General features: G+C 42.5%; 1 protein-coding gene across 3 annotated transcripts in view; it reads left to right on the top strand.

Annotated features, from left to right (window-relative positions):
* Positions 1 to 12,040, top strand: part of LOC134932303 (TRPM8 channel-associated factor homolog) — an 82,861-nt gene extending 70,821 nt beyond the window's left edge. For all 3 annotated transcript variants that reach the window (XM_063926617.1, XM_063926616.1, XM_063926618.1), the window contains exon 8: positions 11,233 to 12,040. In XM_063926617.1, coding sequence (XP_063782687.1) covers positions 11,233 to 11,484 — 252 coding nt within the window. In that variant the 3' untranslated portion in view covers positions 11,485 to 12,040. The remainder of the gene's footprint in view (positions 1 to 11,232) is intronic.
* Positions 12,041 to 15,867: the final 3,827 nt, after the last annotated feature.

Genomic DNA, 15,867 nt, shown 5'->3' with positions numbered 1-15,867 from the left:
CCAGAACCAAGTCGCTTTCAGTCAGCCTAAGAAGCAGACGATAAGCGCCGCCCATAGCCGCATGCCTCAGCCTCATCAAATCCTGTCAGCAAGATAAAGAGAGGAGTCGGGGGAGTGTTTGCCCGTGATCAGCGCTTCTGAGGAATGTAAGTGCATAATTAATCGAATGCATTATTGACACACTGAGGGACAAAGCACTCACAATAGACTTCTCAGCAAATCATATAGACTCCTTCTGTAAGGAAGATATCACACTGCAGAAGTTTAATTCATATATAGCTGCAGTATAAAGTACAAGAAATAGGAGTGCCTACATTGGTGTGTGTATAGAAGAAGCAGTAACTGGGGCATTGACTAAATCCTGTCCTCTCGCAAGCAAAGATTTTCATAAACTGGACAAACTGTTTATAGTCATATGGGTCACTATATATTGCAACCTCTATAAGACTCAAGCGTCCAGCACTACAATGCTAGTTGTGTGATGTTCCATAGATTATTATAGTATGTAGTACAGTTGGGACTGAAATACTAAAATTGCTGTCCCTTGACCCAGGAAAGAAAGTGGGGTAGTAGCAGTAACTGTACGTACGAAAGTAGAGCCTGAGAACACACTAGAAAAGGAACTGCCCTTGTAACAGTAAATTCAGTGAAAAGCTGATTAAAGATATATATATATATATATATATATAAAACCGCCATAGAACGGAAGTTGGACAGTTATCACTTCTAAGGGACATTTATAGATCAGAGAGTACAGACCGTATGTGAATATAAATATATGTATATAATTTATACGTATGCTACGGGTCAGTGTGAAGAGTTTAAGTGCTTAAGAGGAGAGTGAAGCGGAAAGACTAATATCCAAACTGAAGAATAAATGCACTGCTTACTATATATACAGTTATAAAGTTACAAAGGTAGTCTCAGCAGCCTCATAAATTGCAAGGGATCTTTGCAGAAGAAACAGCCAGGACTTATGCGGTTACAGGGTATCCACTTATAGTGTGGCAATTAATTGAAACATTACAGCAGCTACATTTGAGATGGATACATTTACTAAAAACTAGCTGTCAGACTACACAGAGCTTCAGGAAAAAGAGACACAATTGTAGCAAAGGGCAGGATATTCCATGCATGCTGTTTCATAGACATTACCTGATATCTTTATGTGGAGACTCTATCACAACTAAGGAAGTGGACAATATACTACAGATACAATTCATCCTATGACTAAGTCTCGGTGTGGATTTATTTAATATACTACACTGTACAGAGCACTTTCTGCTAAAGAAGAAAAGAAGGGAATCTAACTAAGCAGAAAGTGGAGAGTTTTCTACCCCTTTAACTTTGGTTGTTATGCAAGGCTTTCTTTATTATACACTAATTAAGGGCCCAGACATTATACCTATTTTTTGAGTACCCGGGTCACTCTTATTCTAATGTTATGGTAATTTTTTGTGTGTTGCATGCAAAAACAACTTGTATAGGCTCTAGAAAGGGATATAGTGGGATAGGATTGAAATGTAAATTGCCTTACTATGTAGGAAAGAAATGTATGGCGTAAATACTCTTTTGTGAAAAAAAATAAATGCATGTATTTATACTTACCACATATGTTGATGTGCTTTGAAATTTCATCCGGAGATCCTGAAATGCGAACAGAAGAACAGGTATAATATTATACTGAAATGAATGTGCGCATATATATGTTTTATGACACAGATAGGATAATCCTGTAGTTAATTCATTACTAAAGGTAGGTTTACCCAGGCAAGCCCAAATAATTAGCTTGGGTGGAGGCACAGATACTGAACAACCATCCCCTAGAGAAGTAATCTAGAATCTCATGTTAGAATATTAGGGGAGGGGTTACATTTGGAGGCACTTGGCCGAGACGAATATATTCAGGATAAAACAATGGAAAAATTTACTGGGGAAGATATTAGTGCTTGGTGTCAAAGGAAGAAAAAAGATCCCAAGAAATGTTTAAGTGTGGGAGGGAATTTTTCAGAATTCTCTGATGCGGAGATAGTAGAAAGGTTAGCCAGGTTATATGGAATAATTAGGCCAAGGGTTGTAGATAAATGGATGGGAGGATTGGGAAGAGTAATAGCAGTACTGATAGAAACAGAAAATGAGCTGGAGACTGATGTAATACCATTGATAGTGGTAGCTGATGAAAAGACGGGTAGGAGGTGGAATGTGATGTGGCCTAACATATGGGGGGATGGAGAAGAAGCAACTAGTGCACATATATCAGTGCCCTCTCTAGACAACCATAATAGAGATGAGAGGAATAGTGGTGGTGAAGGGGGTGACGCTCAGGATACTGGTACCAATGCCACTGGTGGACAGTTTGAGGTCATAATGGATAGAGTGGTCACTCAGTTAGAAAGGTGGCATTATGAAGGGAGTTATAGGCGGTTACGGATTTTTTCCGGGATTCTACCTGTACCATCAGGAGAGTGTTAGGCGCCGGGGTCCGCTCGGCCGTGCGGCCCGGCGCCTAGCAACCAGGGACGCCGTGCGCGTTCAGCCGCCGGCTCCCTGGCAACGCTAAGACGCCGGGCGCACGGAGCCGCTCTGACCTTAGCAACGGGGACGCCACGTTCAGCCGCGTTCCCCGTTGCTGGGTCTATTCTCATTACCCTAATTATGTGCTGGCCGTGCAGCATGCAAGCTGCACGGCATTTCTATGTTGATTGTCCTGTCTGGATCTTGATTGGAGGGTGCCTGAATAAAGGCACCCTCAGGACTGCTTACAGACGCCGGTGATAGCTTCCTGTTTGCCTGTGTCTGCTGCAGAGAATTCCCAGTCCCGGTCTATTCGGTTGTTCCTGTTCTCAGAGATCCTGTACTCGGAAGTTACCATCTGTTCCTGGAGTCTGACCGAGCACCTTTAACATCTGGTGGTGTTCGTGAGTCGCGGCGCAGCCGTGTGTTGCGGCTTGTCCGCTTCTGTTTATTATTTTGTTTAATTGTGTTCTGGAGCTTTGCGGAGGATTCCGCTTCCACAGATCCACTCTGGTGTCCAGCGGTGCCGGATAGGAGTGTCGGATCAGTGGATCTTTGGTTGTCCTTTTCCCTGGCGGCTAGTCCGCACATACCTTTTGATTTAGTTAGTTAGCTTGTAACCCCTGGCCTGGTTGCTTAGTCAGAGGGCCCCTTGTTATCACCCTGTCTCGGACTTCCCCTTGTCTCCCATTAAGACCTGCGGGGGCATCGGGGTTGGGCAGACATAATCCGCCCTTCGAACGCGGCTGCCATGGGCTCAAGCAACCATAGTCTCGCAGGGGATTTCTGATAACACGGGCGAGACAACGGAGTTAGGGCGCCAGGGGTTACTAGGCTATCCAGCTCCCACAACCAGCTTATTTTCCTGTACTCAGATCCCTGTCATAAGATCTTCTCCGGTCTGGAGTACAGGAATCATAACAGAGAGGAGACATATGAGGCCTGGAAAGAAGCGGCGGTACAACAAGTGGAAGAATGGCAATGTCCGGATAAGATAAAGAGACAGAGGGTAGTAGAAAGCTTGAGAGGGCCGGCTATGGGAATTATACAAGCTGCTAGACGTAGTAATCCTAATGCTACTTTAGAAACATTCTTTGAGGCATTAGATTATGCATATGGCACCCTTGAGGATGTGGGAGATCTCACCTCTAGGTTACACCATACATTTCAGGAACCAACTGAAAAGCTGAGTGCATTTTTGATTAGGTTAGACAAGTTACTATATAAGATAGTGGATAAAGGGGGTATAGTAAGGGAAGATGTGGACAGAAGCAGAATGAAACAGTTACTGCGGGGTGCATTGACCACCGACTCAGTAGCTCAGAAATTAAGATGTTTAGGAATTAAAGAACCTTTTCCTACTTTTAACGAACTGTTAAAAGAAGTCAAACAAGAAGAGGTATTAATAGAAATGAGAGAGAAAACGGTAAAGAAGGTAAAGGTAATACAACCTGTAGTGGAAAGCAATGCATTTGAAGAAAAAATATTAAAATTGATGGACGAACAAAGTAAGAAAATTAACAAATTCATTGCAGCACAGGCTGTGAATACTCAGCAAATATCCAACGAAAGCAGCCCCGTAAGAGGATTAGGTAGAGGGAGTAACAACTTTAATAGAGGATGTTTTAAATGTGGGAGAATAGGACATCGGGCCTTTGAATGTCATTTGAATAGAAATTGGAATCGGAATAGTGACCGTGTTTCAGGAGGTAACCAGAATACGGAAGGTTCAGGGTCGGGAAACGGACGGGGGCGGTCTGTGGGCCCCTCACAGGCCCCCTAGAGGTTAGTCACTGTGCTATGGGGAATTCCTGGAGGAGTGGAAGTCTACCAGAAGGATTGCTGGGACCTGCTCCCCTTTTGAATGCTAATATAAATGGACGTCACTGCAAGATCTTGGTGGATAGTGGATCCCAAGTTTCTATCATATTTGAAAATTGGTACCATGAGAACATTTCTGATGTACCCATCCAGCCCTTAAGCGGACTAGTAATATGGGGTCTAAGTGTTGAAAAGTACCCTTATCTAGGGTATGTACAAGTGACTCTTGAGATTAACAACAGGGTAAGAGAAGAGGAAGGGATGCAGACATCACTTATTGCATTGATATGTCCAGAAGTTCCTGAAGGGAGGGACGAACCACCCGTGATTATAGGGACTAACACCCGGATATACCCTTTACTGGCTGAATGGTACGAAGGAGACGAGGAACTGTCTTCTGCACGGACTTGTTGCCTTAAATCCGCTGAGAGTATAATTGTTTTAGAAAATAAATTTGATGTATGTTTCCAAGGGAGTGACATTTCTTTGGAGGAAAAATCTGCTTTAATTAAGGAGCTGGAATCTAAGAAACAGGTATTCTCTATGGGAGAATGGGATCTGGGGACAGCTAATGGGGTGGAGCACAGTATTAGATTAATGGATGAGACTCCTTTCCGGGAACGATCCCGCAGGATAGCTCCTGCAGACTTTGAAGACGTAAGGCAACACCTTAAAGGACTACTTGAGAATCAAGTTATAATCGAGTCTAGAAGTCCTTACGCTTCCCCCATAGTGATTGCGCGGAAAAAGAGTGGAAAAATACGAATGTGTGTAGACTATCGCACATTGAATCACAGAACTGTTACAGACCAGTATACAGTACCAAGGATAGACGAAGCTTTGGACTGTCTCCAAGGGAGCTCTTGGTTTTCTGTGTTAGATTTAAGGAATGGGTATTACCAAATCCCCATGAAGCCGGAAGACCGTGAAAAAACTGCATTTATATGCCCGCTGGGTTTCTTTGAATTTTTAAACATGCCCCAAGGAGTAAAAGGAGCCCCAGCTACCTTTCAAAGAACAATGGAAAGGACTGTAGGGGATATGAACTATAGGGAAGTCATTGTATATCTAGACGATATAATCGTTTTTGGAGCTACCCTGGAAGAACACAATAAACGACTTCTTAAAGTTTTGGATAGATTGATGGAAGGGGGCTTGAAATTGTCACTGGAAAAATGTCATCTCTGCCAATCAACGGTCAAATATTTAGGGCACATTGTAAGCAGAAGTGGGGTTTCCACCGACCCAGAAAAAGTGGAGGCCGTTAAGAATTGGCCTAGACCAACAAAGTTAAAAGAACTAAGGTCTTTCCTAGGCTTTTGCGGGTACTACCGCAGGTTTGTCCCAAATTATTCCAGTATAGCTAGGCCTTTAACCGATTTGACAAGAGGATATCCAACGTCAAATAAGAAGAAGAGGCGAGAACGGTCGGGTGAAGGAGGTCCCTTGCATAAAGTAAATGATCCATTTGGAGAAAGATGGACTACCGACTGTGAAATGGCCTTTAATTTGTTAAAGCAAAAATTGACTAATGCCCCTGTATTAGCCTATGTAGATCCTGGGTTGTCCTATGTCCTTCATATTGATGCCTCTTTAGAAGGATTGGGGGGTGTTCTGTATCAAAAACATTCCGATGGATTGAAACCTGTTTCATTCATAAGTCGAGGCCTAACTAGTAGTGAAAAACGGTACCCCGCTCACAAATTAGAGTTCTTGGCTTTGAAATGGAGTGTAATAGATAAATTCCATGATTATCTATATGGAGTGACATTTGAGGTACAAACAGATAATAATCCTCTGACCTATGTACAAACAACGGCCAAACTGGATGCCACGGGTCACCGGTGGTTGGCTGCCCTGGCGCTATATGATTTCACACTGAAATACAGACCAGGTGTGAGCAATATTGACGCCGACTCCCTTTCCAGAATTCCAAACCAGCAGATGGAAAATACAGAAGAAGAATGGATAGAGATACCTGCGGGAGAGATCAAAGGAATGTGTCATAAAATGAGTTTGAAAGTATCAGCTGGAAGTGAACAAGTTAGCGCTTTGGGAATGAAGTCAACCGCACTGCCTCCATCATATTGTTGGATTAGTCATGTAGAGCTTGAAGATTTGCCTAAACTGAAACGCTATCAAATTCGGAAAGAGCAACAACAGGACCCCTGCATACAACACTTAATTCCAGGTAGTAGAAAATCGGAAATTGCCCATGAATCTCTATTAGAAGTCAGACTGTTGAGGAAACAAAAACGTAATTTGCTTATAAAAGCAGGGATATTATACCGCAGCATTAGACAAGTGGATGGGCGAAAGAAGTTTCAGCTAGTGTTACCTAAGAAACACTGTGCTTTAATAATGCACGCATTACACGATAATCATGGCCATTTGGGATTTGAGAAAACATTAAACCTTATAGCAGATAGATTTTACTGGCCGGGTATGGGAAAAGAAATAAAAGAATACTGCCAAAACTGCGGAAACTGTGTATTACGGAAAACGTTACCATCCAGAGTAGCTCCTTTGGTGACCTTTAAAAGCAAAGGGCCTATGGATTTGGTCTGTATGGACTATCTCTCCCTTGAAGTAGAAGAAGGAAAGAAGTGTAATATATTAATTGTAACAGACCACTTCACTCGTTATGCTCAGGCATATGTGACGCCAAATCAAAAGGCCACCACTGTAGCAAATACTTTATGGGATAAATTTTTTATCCATTATGGTTTGCCGAATAGATTGCATACGGACCAAGGGAGAGACTTTGAAAGTCGACTAATAAAGGAAATGTGTTTGAGCTGTGGGATTTCCAAATCTAGGACAACTCCATATCACCCTCAGGGTGACCCGCAACCCGAGAGGTTCAATAGAACCTTGTTAGACATGTTAGGGACCCTGAATCCTTTAAACAAGCAGCATTGGAAGAGGCATATTGACCGTCTAATACACGCGTACAATTGTACCCGAAACGAGGCCACTGGATTTTCACCTTACTATTTAATGTTTGGGAGGGAGGCTAAGCTCCCAATAGATGTATGTATGGGAACTAATGCAGGCAATGACCCTTGTGTTTCTCATTTAAAGTATGTAGAAAGACTGAGAAGAGAATTGGGGGATGCCTATGCTTTAGCTGAGCGAACTGCCAATAGATTGGGGGAGAGGAACAAGGTTCGCTATGATAGAAGTGTGCGGGATCAGGTTCTGTGTCCTGGGGACCGAGTATTGTTAAGACAACTAGGGATTCCGAGGAAATTTAAAATTTCAAATCGATGGAGAGAGGACCCCTATATAGTGATAGAAAAGTTTAAAGACCTACCTGTGTATAGAATTCAGCTTGAAAATGGACAAGGTGCAGTTTTAACTCATCATAGGCAAAATCTACTTCCCATAGGTAGAGAAGTACGCCTAGAAGACCTTGAAAGTAAAAAGAAGGTGGTACCATTTGGGAAGGAAACATCAAATAAGCTAACTGACTCATTAAGATCTAACAATGATGGTGATGATGAGGGAGAAGATGAAGGTCAGGGCTGTTATTATAAGGATCCATATGTTGAAAGAAGGAAAGTGACTGATATAGGAGACATCAGGGGGCTCCCTGAGTCTTTTTCAGAGCCTGACCACACAATTACCTGTATAGATCCTGTAGAGTATGACAATGCTGTTCAAGATAAGGAGAGTAGTGGTTCAGGGGAGGGATTTGATCATTATTCTCCCTGTAGTGATATAAGCATAGAACAAGAAACTATAAACAGACCAAGAAGAACCTGTCAACCCCCATCTATGCTTACTTATGATGAATTAGGAATCCCTAGCATTATACCCAGGATAATACATCCCAATGCTATACTCACCTGGCCATATTTTGAGAATTTTACAAATAGTTATTGAATAAACTAATATTGTGTATATTTGTGGTAATCTAACCCAAATAACGTTGTTTAGATCACCAGGGGGAGAGTGTAACCATATATAAAGTGTTAATGATGTATATAAAAAAAAGTTAGAGTGGATAAATATTTGTAGTTTATTTATTGAATATATATGTTAAAAGTGATGTGAGTACCGGTGATTAACATGTAGACTGCAGTGGCATAGCGTAGGGAAAGTGGAGATGGAGAGGCTGAGTGGGTTTAGAAGCAGATGTCGGTGAGCATTCTGTCAGGCACTGACAGCTGTGACAGAAAGCTCGGGAATGCCACGAGCGCCCCACGAGCGCTACAGTGCTGCTGACTAGGGGGGGATAGCTCGTGGCTTCGGCGGGAAGAGGGAGCACGAGCCGTGAGTCTGGAGCGGTATAAATACAGCTCCTGACTGGCGGTTGTCAGACTGCAGATCCCTCCGTTAGCGCCCGCACCCTGATGTTCACCGCTGCTGAAGGCTGTAAACTGTACAGCGGCAGTTGAGATCAGGGGGAGCGGTGCCAGACGGAGCTAGCCAGGCGGAGCAGAGGTGCTGCGAGCAGGCAGCAGAGGCAGAAGTGACCGCAAAGCCGGTGTACCTGTACTCTGCGCCCAGGCGCCGGCGGAGACGGGAGACGTGCCGTGCTGAGACGCCGCTGATATCAGAGTGGCTGTGACATCCAGGAGGGCGGTCGCAGGTGAAAGACATTGGGGGCCGAGTGATCGCTCCATAGCAACGGAGGGACGCCAGAACCAAGTCGCTTTCAGTCAGCCTAAGAAGCAGACGATAAGCGCCGCCCATACCTGCATGCCTCAGCCTCATCAAATCCTGTCAGCAAGATAAAGAGAGGAGTCGGGGGAGTGTTTGCCCGTGATCAGCGCTTCTGAGGAATGTAAGTGCATAATTAATCGAATGCATTATTGACACACTGAGGGACAAAGCACTCACAATAGACTTCTCAGCAAATCATATAGACTCCTTCTGTAAGGAAGATATCACACTGCAGAAGTTTAATTCATATATAGCTGCAGTATAAAGTACAAGAAATAGGAGTGCCTACATTGGTGTGTGTATAGAAGAAGCAGTAACTGGGGCATTGACTAAATCCTGTCCTCTCGCAAGCAAAGATTTTCATAAACTGGACAAACTGTTTATAGTCATATGGGTCACTATATATTGCAACCTCTATAAGACTCAAGCGTCCAGCACTACAATGCTAGTTGTGTGATGTTCCATAGATTATTATAGTATGTAGTACAGTTGGGACTGAAATACTAAAATTGCTGTCCCTTGACCCAGGAAAGAAAGTGGGGTAGTAGCAGTAACTGTACGTACGAAAGTAGAGCCTGAGAACACACTAGAAAAGGAACTGCCCTTGTAACAGTAAATTCAGTGAAAAGCTGATTAAAGAGATATATATATATATATATATATATATATATATATATAAAACCGCCATAGAACGGAAGTTGGACAGTTATCACTTCTAAGGGACATTTATAGATCAGAGAGTACAGACCGTATGTGAATATAAATATATGTATATAATTTATACGTATGCTACGGGTCAGTGTGAAGAGTTTAAGTGCTTAAGAGGAGAGTGAAGCGGAAAGACTAATATCCAAACTGAAGAATAAATGCACTGCTTACTATATATACAGTTATAAAGTTACAAAGGTAGTCTCAGCAGCCTCATAAATTGCAAGGGATCTTTGCAGAAGAAACAGCCAGGACTTATGCGGTTACAGGGTATCCACTTATAGTGTGGCAATTAATTGAAACATTACAGCAGCTACATTTGAGATGGATACATTTACTAAAAACTAGCTGTCAGACTACACAGAGCTTCAGGAAAAAGAGACACAATTGTAGCAAAGGGCAGGATATTCCATGCATGCTGTTTCATAGACATTACCTGATATCTTTATGTGGAGACTCTATCACAACTAAGGAAGTGGACAATATACTACAGATACAATTCATCCTATGACTAAGTCTCGGTGTGGATTTATTTAATATACTACACTGTACAGAGCACTTTCTGCTAAAGAAGAAAAGAAGGGAATCTAACTAAGCAGAAAGTGGAGAGTTTTCTACCCCTTTAACTTTGGTTGTTATGCAAGGCTTTCTTTATTATACACTAATTAAGGGCCCAGACATTATACCTATTTTTTGAGTACCCGGGTCACTCTTATTCTAATGTTATGGTAATTTTTTGTGTGTTGCATGCAAAAACAACTTGTATAGGCTCTAGAAAGGGATATAGTGGGATAGGATTGAAATGTAAATTGCCTTACTATGTAGGAAAGAAATGTATGGCGTAAATACTCTTTTGTGAAAAAAAATAAATGCATGTATTTATACTTACCACATATGTTGATGTGCTTTGAAATTTCATCCGGAGATCCTGAAATGCGAACAGAAGAACAGGTATAATATTATACTGAAATGAATGTGCGCATATATATGTTTTATGACACAGATAGGATAATCCTGTAGTTAATTCATTACTAAAGGTAGGCTTACCAAGGCAAGCCCAAATAATTAGCTTGGGTGGAGGCACAGATACTGAACAACCATCCCCTAGAGAAGTAATCTAGAATCTCATGTTAGAATATTAGGGGAGGGGTTACACTTGAACAGGGATAGAAAGATACCAGTAGAGAGAGAGAGAGAGAGAGAGAGAGAGAGAGAGAAATTACAAATTATAGTCAAGGTTGGGATGAGCACAGGAGACAGAGCTTTACTGATTTGTGAGGGTATAGGATCAAGAGGAGAGGTAGTGTAGTAGGAGGATGAGAAGAGTGTTGATACTTCATCTTCATTTGTGGGATCAAGTGAAAAGAAGGTGCCAGAGGATTCTGGTAGGGAATTGAGCACGTGACTGCCTGAGGAAAAGCATACCATTTCATTTTGGATCTTATACAAATTGTATTGTGAAGTATCTATTTATAAATAACAATTTACTCATGTTTTTATGTACTGTATATCCTCCAGTTACAAGAGGCCTTTGGCTGGGATCCCTTCAAACACCTTTTCTCCGAATATCAGACATTGTCAAATGTCAACAATAACAATAAGGATAAGATGAATCTATGGGCAGAGAAGTTCTCTCAAGCTGTTCATAAGAACCTGGCCCCATACTTCCAGGCCTGGGGGTGGCCCATTGAGGAGAAAATCATAGCCAATGTATCCACTTTGCCTGAATGGGAAGAGAATCCTATGAAGTCTTACGTCGCTTCCAAATAAATGTAACACTAAAAACAACATAAACAGAATTTTACTGTTACACATATTGTTGTAAAGCAATATATTTTCTTGCAGTTTATAAAATTGTACACTGCCAATTATTTCCAATCTCAGGAATCAAATGTGGTAAACCTAGCTATGCACTACAGGCTATGCAGTAGTATCTGATTTATCTATGTAACTGATTAATGCTTTGGGAATCGGGAAGTACTAACCTGGTAGCATCTGCATCTATATAGCAAATAGAACATAAACATTATGGGCGTCATTTATAAAACTGAAAAGCTGTGACTTCCACATTGCATTTCATTATGTATGAGTGCACTTACTAATCTGCCTCATACAGTATGTACAAACATACACAAGTGCGCGGAAATATTCTGGAATTCAGAACAGCCTCAGAAAGGCAGTAATAATTATGCAGGTTTGGCTTGAAATTTAGAGTGGGAAAAGTGAAGTATTTTGCTTGAAAGTAAACTGTCACTGTCTTGTATTCTAAATTGATTTTATTCTCATTAATGATTGATTGTTTTACGTCTTACATTAATAAAGAGTGTGGGAGGACATGTGGTTTGTCATTATTAGAAATGTCAAATTTGCACTTTTAGCAGTTTTTTTATTACATTGGTTGAAAAGCAGGAAAGAATTTACTTTGCCATATAAAGTGCACCTGGAAGATGTCAAATGTATGTCACCACAGTTATAAGCCAAGGTCTCAAATCCACCACCTTCTAGGATGTTTAGAGATCTGCATACCCTCCAACTGTACCTTTTTAATAGGTACAGTACCTTTTTTTTATGGTCTGTACCGATTTTTGGCTCTCCAAACTTCCATTGACAGTATAGGAAAAGGGGCATGACCATGCCCCCTTTACCCGTGGCCACGCCCCTTTCTCATTTGTACCGATTTTTATGTGTAAAATGTTGGAGGGTATGGATTTGTACTTCCACCTACAATCGCTATCGCTGTTTGTGACATCAGCGATGCCAATTGTATGGGTGCATTGTCCCAGCATACACAGACTGGCAGCCCATCCTTCCTGTGAGAGCTTGCATAGTAAAAGGAAAGGGTGATTAGTTAGAGGGTGAACGAAGAAGGATACATGGAAGATGGGTAGAGAAGATGAGTGCCAAGTTATGAGGAGGGCTGGTAAACTTTAATGAAAAGTTGTGGCTTTAGGACATGCTTAAAATTGTGGAGAATGGTAGAAAGTCTGACTTGGGGGTCTATTTACTAAGCCTTGGCTGGAGATAAAGTACCAGCCAATCGGCTCCTAACTGACATTTTTCAAACACAGCCTGTGGCATAGCAGTTAGGAGCCGATTGGCTGGTACTTTATCTCCAGTGACTTTATCTCCGTCCAAGGCTTAGTAAATAGACCCCTTAGTCTGAAGAATTGGAGGTGAATATGAGAGCAAGTGACCATGAAGGACAGGCGAGATGTTGGTAGAAGAGAAGCAGAGAAGGAATGTGGAAAAAGGTGAGATGGTGGAAGTTTGAACTGGAATCTCAGGAGGATAGGCAGCCAATAAAGCTGGATGAAGAGGAGGGGAGACCAATGCCGTACGACAAGAAAGAAAAATGTCAGTGTCTGTGATCTGTCTTTGGGCTCTGGGCTAGGGCCACAGGGCAGGTCTGTTACAATATGGAGTGAGTAGGTGACAGTTCTCTAGAATCAGGTACACCATCTGGAAGTGGAACAGGTAACATGATAGGAAACAATAGGGGAGGAATATATTCAATATACACTAGGGATATGCACCCTCCGCAGCTGATGTTTGGGATAGAACACTGGAAGCATAGGTATTGCACAATGGTATAGCAGACAGAGGAAAATAGGGCATACAGGAATATGCTGGCTGAGGGAGATAAGCACACTAGCGTAGTGATGGAGTAACAGGTACTGCAGACTGGTAACGGTAATTGACAAAAAAAGAAGAAATAGACCTGGCGCTGATAGCTATATTTTAAAACACCTGTTGATCCAACTGCTATCAGTTTGGGGAATACTCAGCCCCTATAATATAGCAAATATAAAGGAAAAACTGAGCGCTAGATAAACAGGCAGTTTATTAATACAATAAATCACAATGTATATACACCAGCCAGTATAATTATATAGAAAATGTATAAAATATTCAGAATATAAATGATAATAAAAACCAGTAGTCCACTATAATATGCTATGTATAGATGCTGCTCCCCTTGATGAATCCATGCCATATAGGCCCTCATTCCGAGTTGTTCGCTCGCTAGCTGCTTTTAGCAGCATTGCACACGCTAGGCCGCCGCCCTCTGGGAGTGTATCTTAGCTTAGCAGAATAGCGAACGAAAGATTAGCAGAATTGCTACTAAATAATTCCTTGCAGTTTCTGAGTAGCTCCAGACCTACTCCTAGATTGCGATCAGCTCAGTCCGTTTAGTTCCTGGTTTGACGTCACAAACACGCCCTGCGTTTGGCCAGCCACTCCCCCGTTTCTCCAGCCACTCCTGCGTTTTTACCTGGCACGCCTGTGTTTTTTAGCACACTCCCTGAAAAAAACGCCCAGTTACCTCCTAGAAACACCCACTTCCTGTCAATCACACTACGATCACTCGAGCGATGAAAAAACGTCGCTCCAGCTTGTGCAAATCTCCAAAGTTTTGTGTTAAATTACTGAACGCATGCGCGCTGCGTACCATGTTCGTGCGCATTTTCCACCTAATCGCTCCGTTGCGAAAAATGGCAACTAGCGAACAACTTGGAATGAAATAAACACATTCAATACAAACTCTGAGAGGGCGATGAAATTGTAGTAGATTAGATTTGTTTGGAAACAACAATTGAAAAACCATGCGTTACGTGTGTACTTAAACATTTCTTTATTGTAAGCTTAACAGAGATAACTTGAAGGCGGATCATCATTGATGAATTATCCAGCAAATTCACATCAACTGGACTCCAATAATACTGCAATACCCATGTGACAAATGCATGCAGCAAGGTCAAAGGCCACACTTCTTCTGCAATATAAAGATTTTTACTTAAATGTAAAAAAGGTATTCAAAATCCTTATACAAAAGTCATTATTCACTAAAATATAACTATAACATCCAGTTGGATTACAATGTACAATTATATTAGCAGATGTCATTGTGAAGTATTTAGAACAATGGACGCAGTGCCGTAACTAGGCATTTTAGCGCTGTGTGCAAGAAACGATAGTGGCGCCCCCCCCTCCCAATGCAAGATATGGGCAGTGCGCGCCGTAGGGGCAGTGCGCGCCGTAGGCGCGCAAAAACATTATAGGGGCGTGGCTTAATGGGGAAGGGGCGTGGCCACAAAATAATAGCAATTCATACTACGGTGCACAGTAGTCTACATTATTCAAATTACGCTGCACAGTAGCGCCACTACACCAGGTAGAGCCCCTTTTATACATTACAATAGACAGCGTCCCCCTTTTTACACATTACAGCAGCTAGTCCCCCTTTTTACACATTGCGGCAGCCAGTCCCCCTTTTTACACATTGCAGCAGCCAGGCCCCCTTTTTACACATTGCGGCAGCCAGGACCCCATTTTACACATTGCGGCATCCAGGCCCCCTTTTTACACATTACGGCAGCCAGTCCACCTTTTTACACATTGTGGCATCCAGGCCCCCTTTTTACACATTACGGCAGCCAGTCCCCTTTTTTACACATTGCGGCAGCCAGTCCCCCTTTTTACACATTGCGGCATCCAGGCCCCCTTTTTACACATTACGGCAGCCAGTCCCCCTTTTTACACATTGCGGCAGCCAGTCCCCCTTTTTACACATTGCGGCATCCAGGCCCCCTTTTTACACATTACGGCAGCCAGTCCCCATTTTTACACATTGCGGCATCCAGTCCCCCTTTTTACACATTGCGGCAGCCAGTCCCCATTTTTACACATTGCGACAGCCAGGCCCCCTTTTTACACATTGCGGCATCCAATCCCCCTTTTTACACATTGCGGCAGCCAGTCCCCATTTTTACACATTGCGGCATCCAGGACCCCTTTTTACACATTGCGGCAGCCAGGCCTCCTTTTTACACATTGCGGCAGCCGGGACCCCATTTTACACATTGCGGCAGCCGAGACCCCATTTTACACATTGCGGCAGACGAGACCCCATTTTACACATTTGACTCATTACATGCCGCTGGCCGTTGCGCCCTCAGGGCAACTGCGCTGTGTGCCAAGCCCCCTTGGCACACACGTAGTTACGGCCCTGAATTATGGACGATACCAATATTATAAATTAAAAAACAATTTCTGCTCACTATATGTAAATTAAAAACAGAGATCTTACACATTAGACTAACTTTGTGGAATATAGGTTCAAAAATAAATACCTTATTCTGGGGGGGGGGGAAA

This window comes from Pseudophryne corroboree, chromosome 6, assembly GCF_028390025.1.
Source record: "Pseudophryne corroboree isolate aPseCor3 chromosome 6, aPseCor3.hap2, whole genome shotgun sequence".
Taxonomy (NCBI): Eukaryota; Metazoa; Chordata; class Amphibia; order Anura; family Myobatrachidae; genus Pseudophryne; species Pseudophryne corroboree.
The sequence above is the reverse complement of the archived record's forward strand: the minus strand, read 5'-3'. Positions and strand labels throughout refer to the sequence as shown.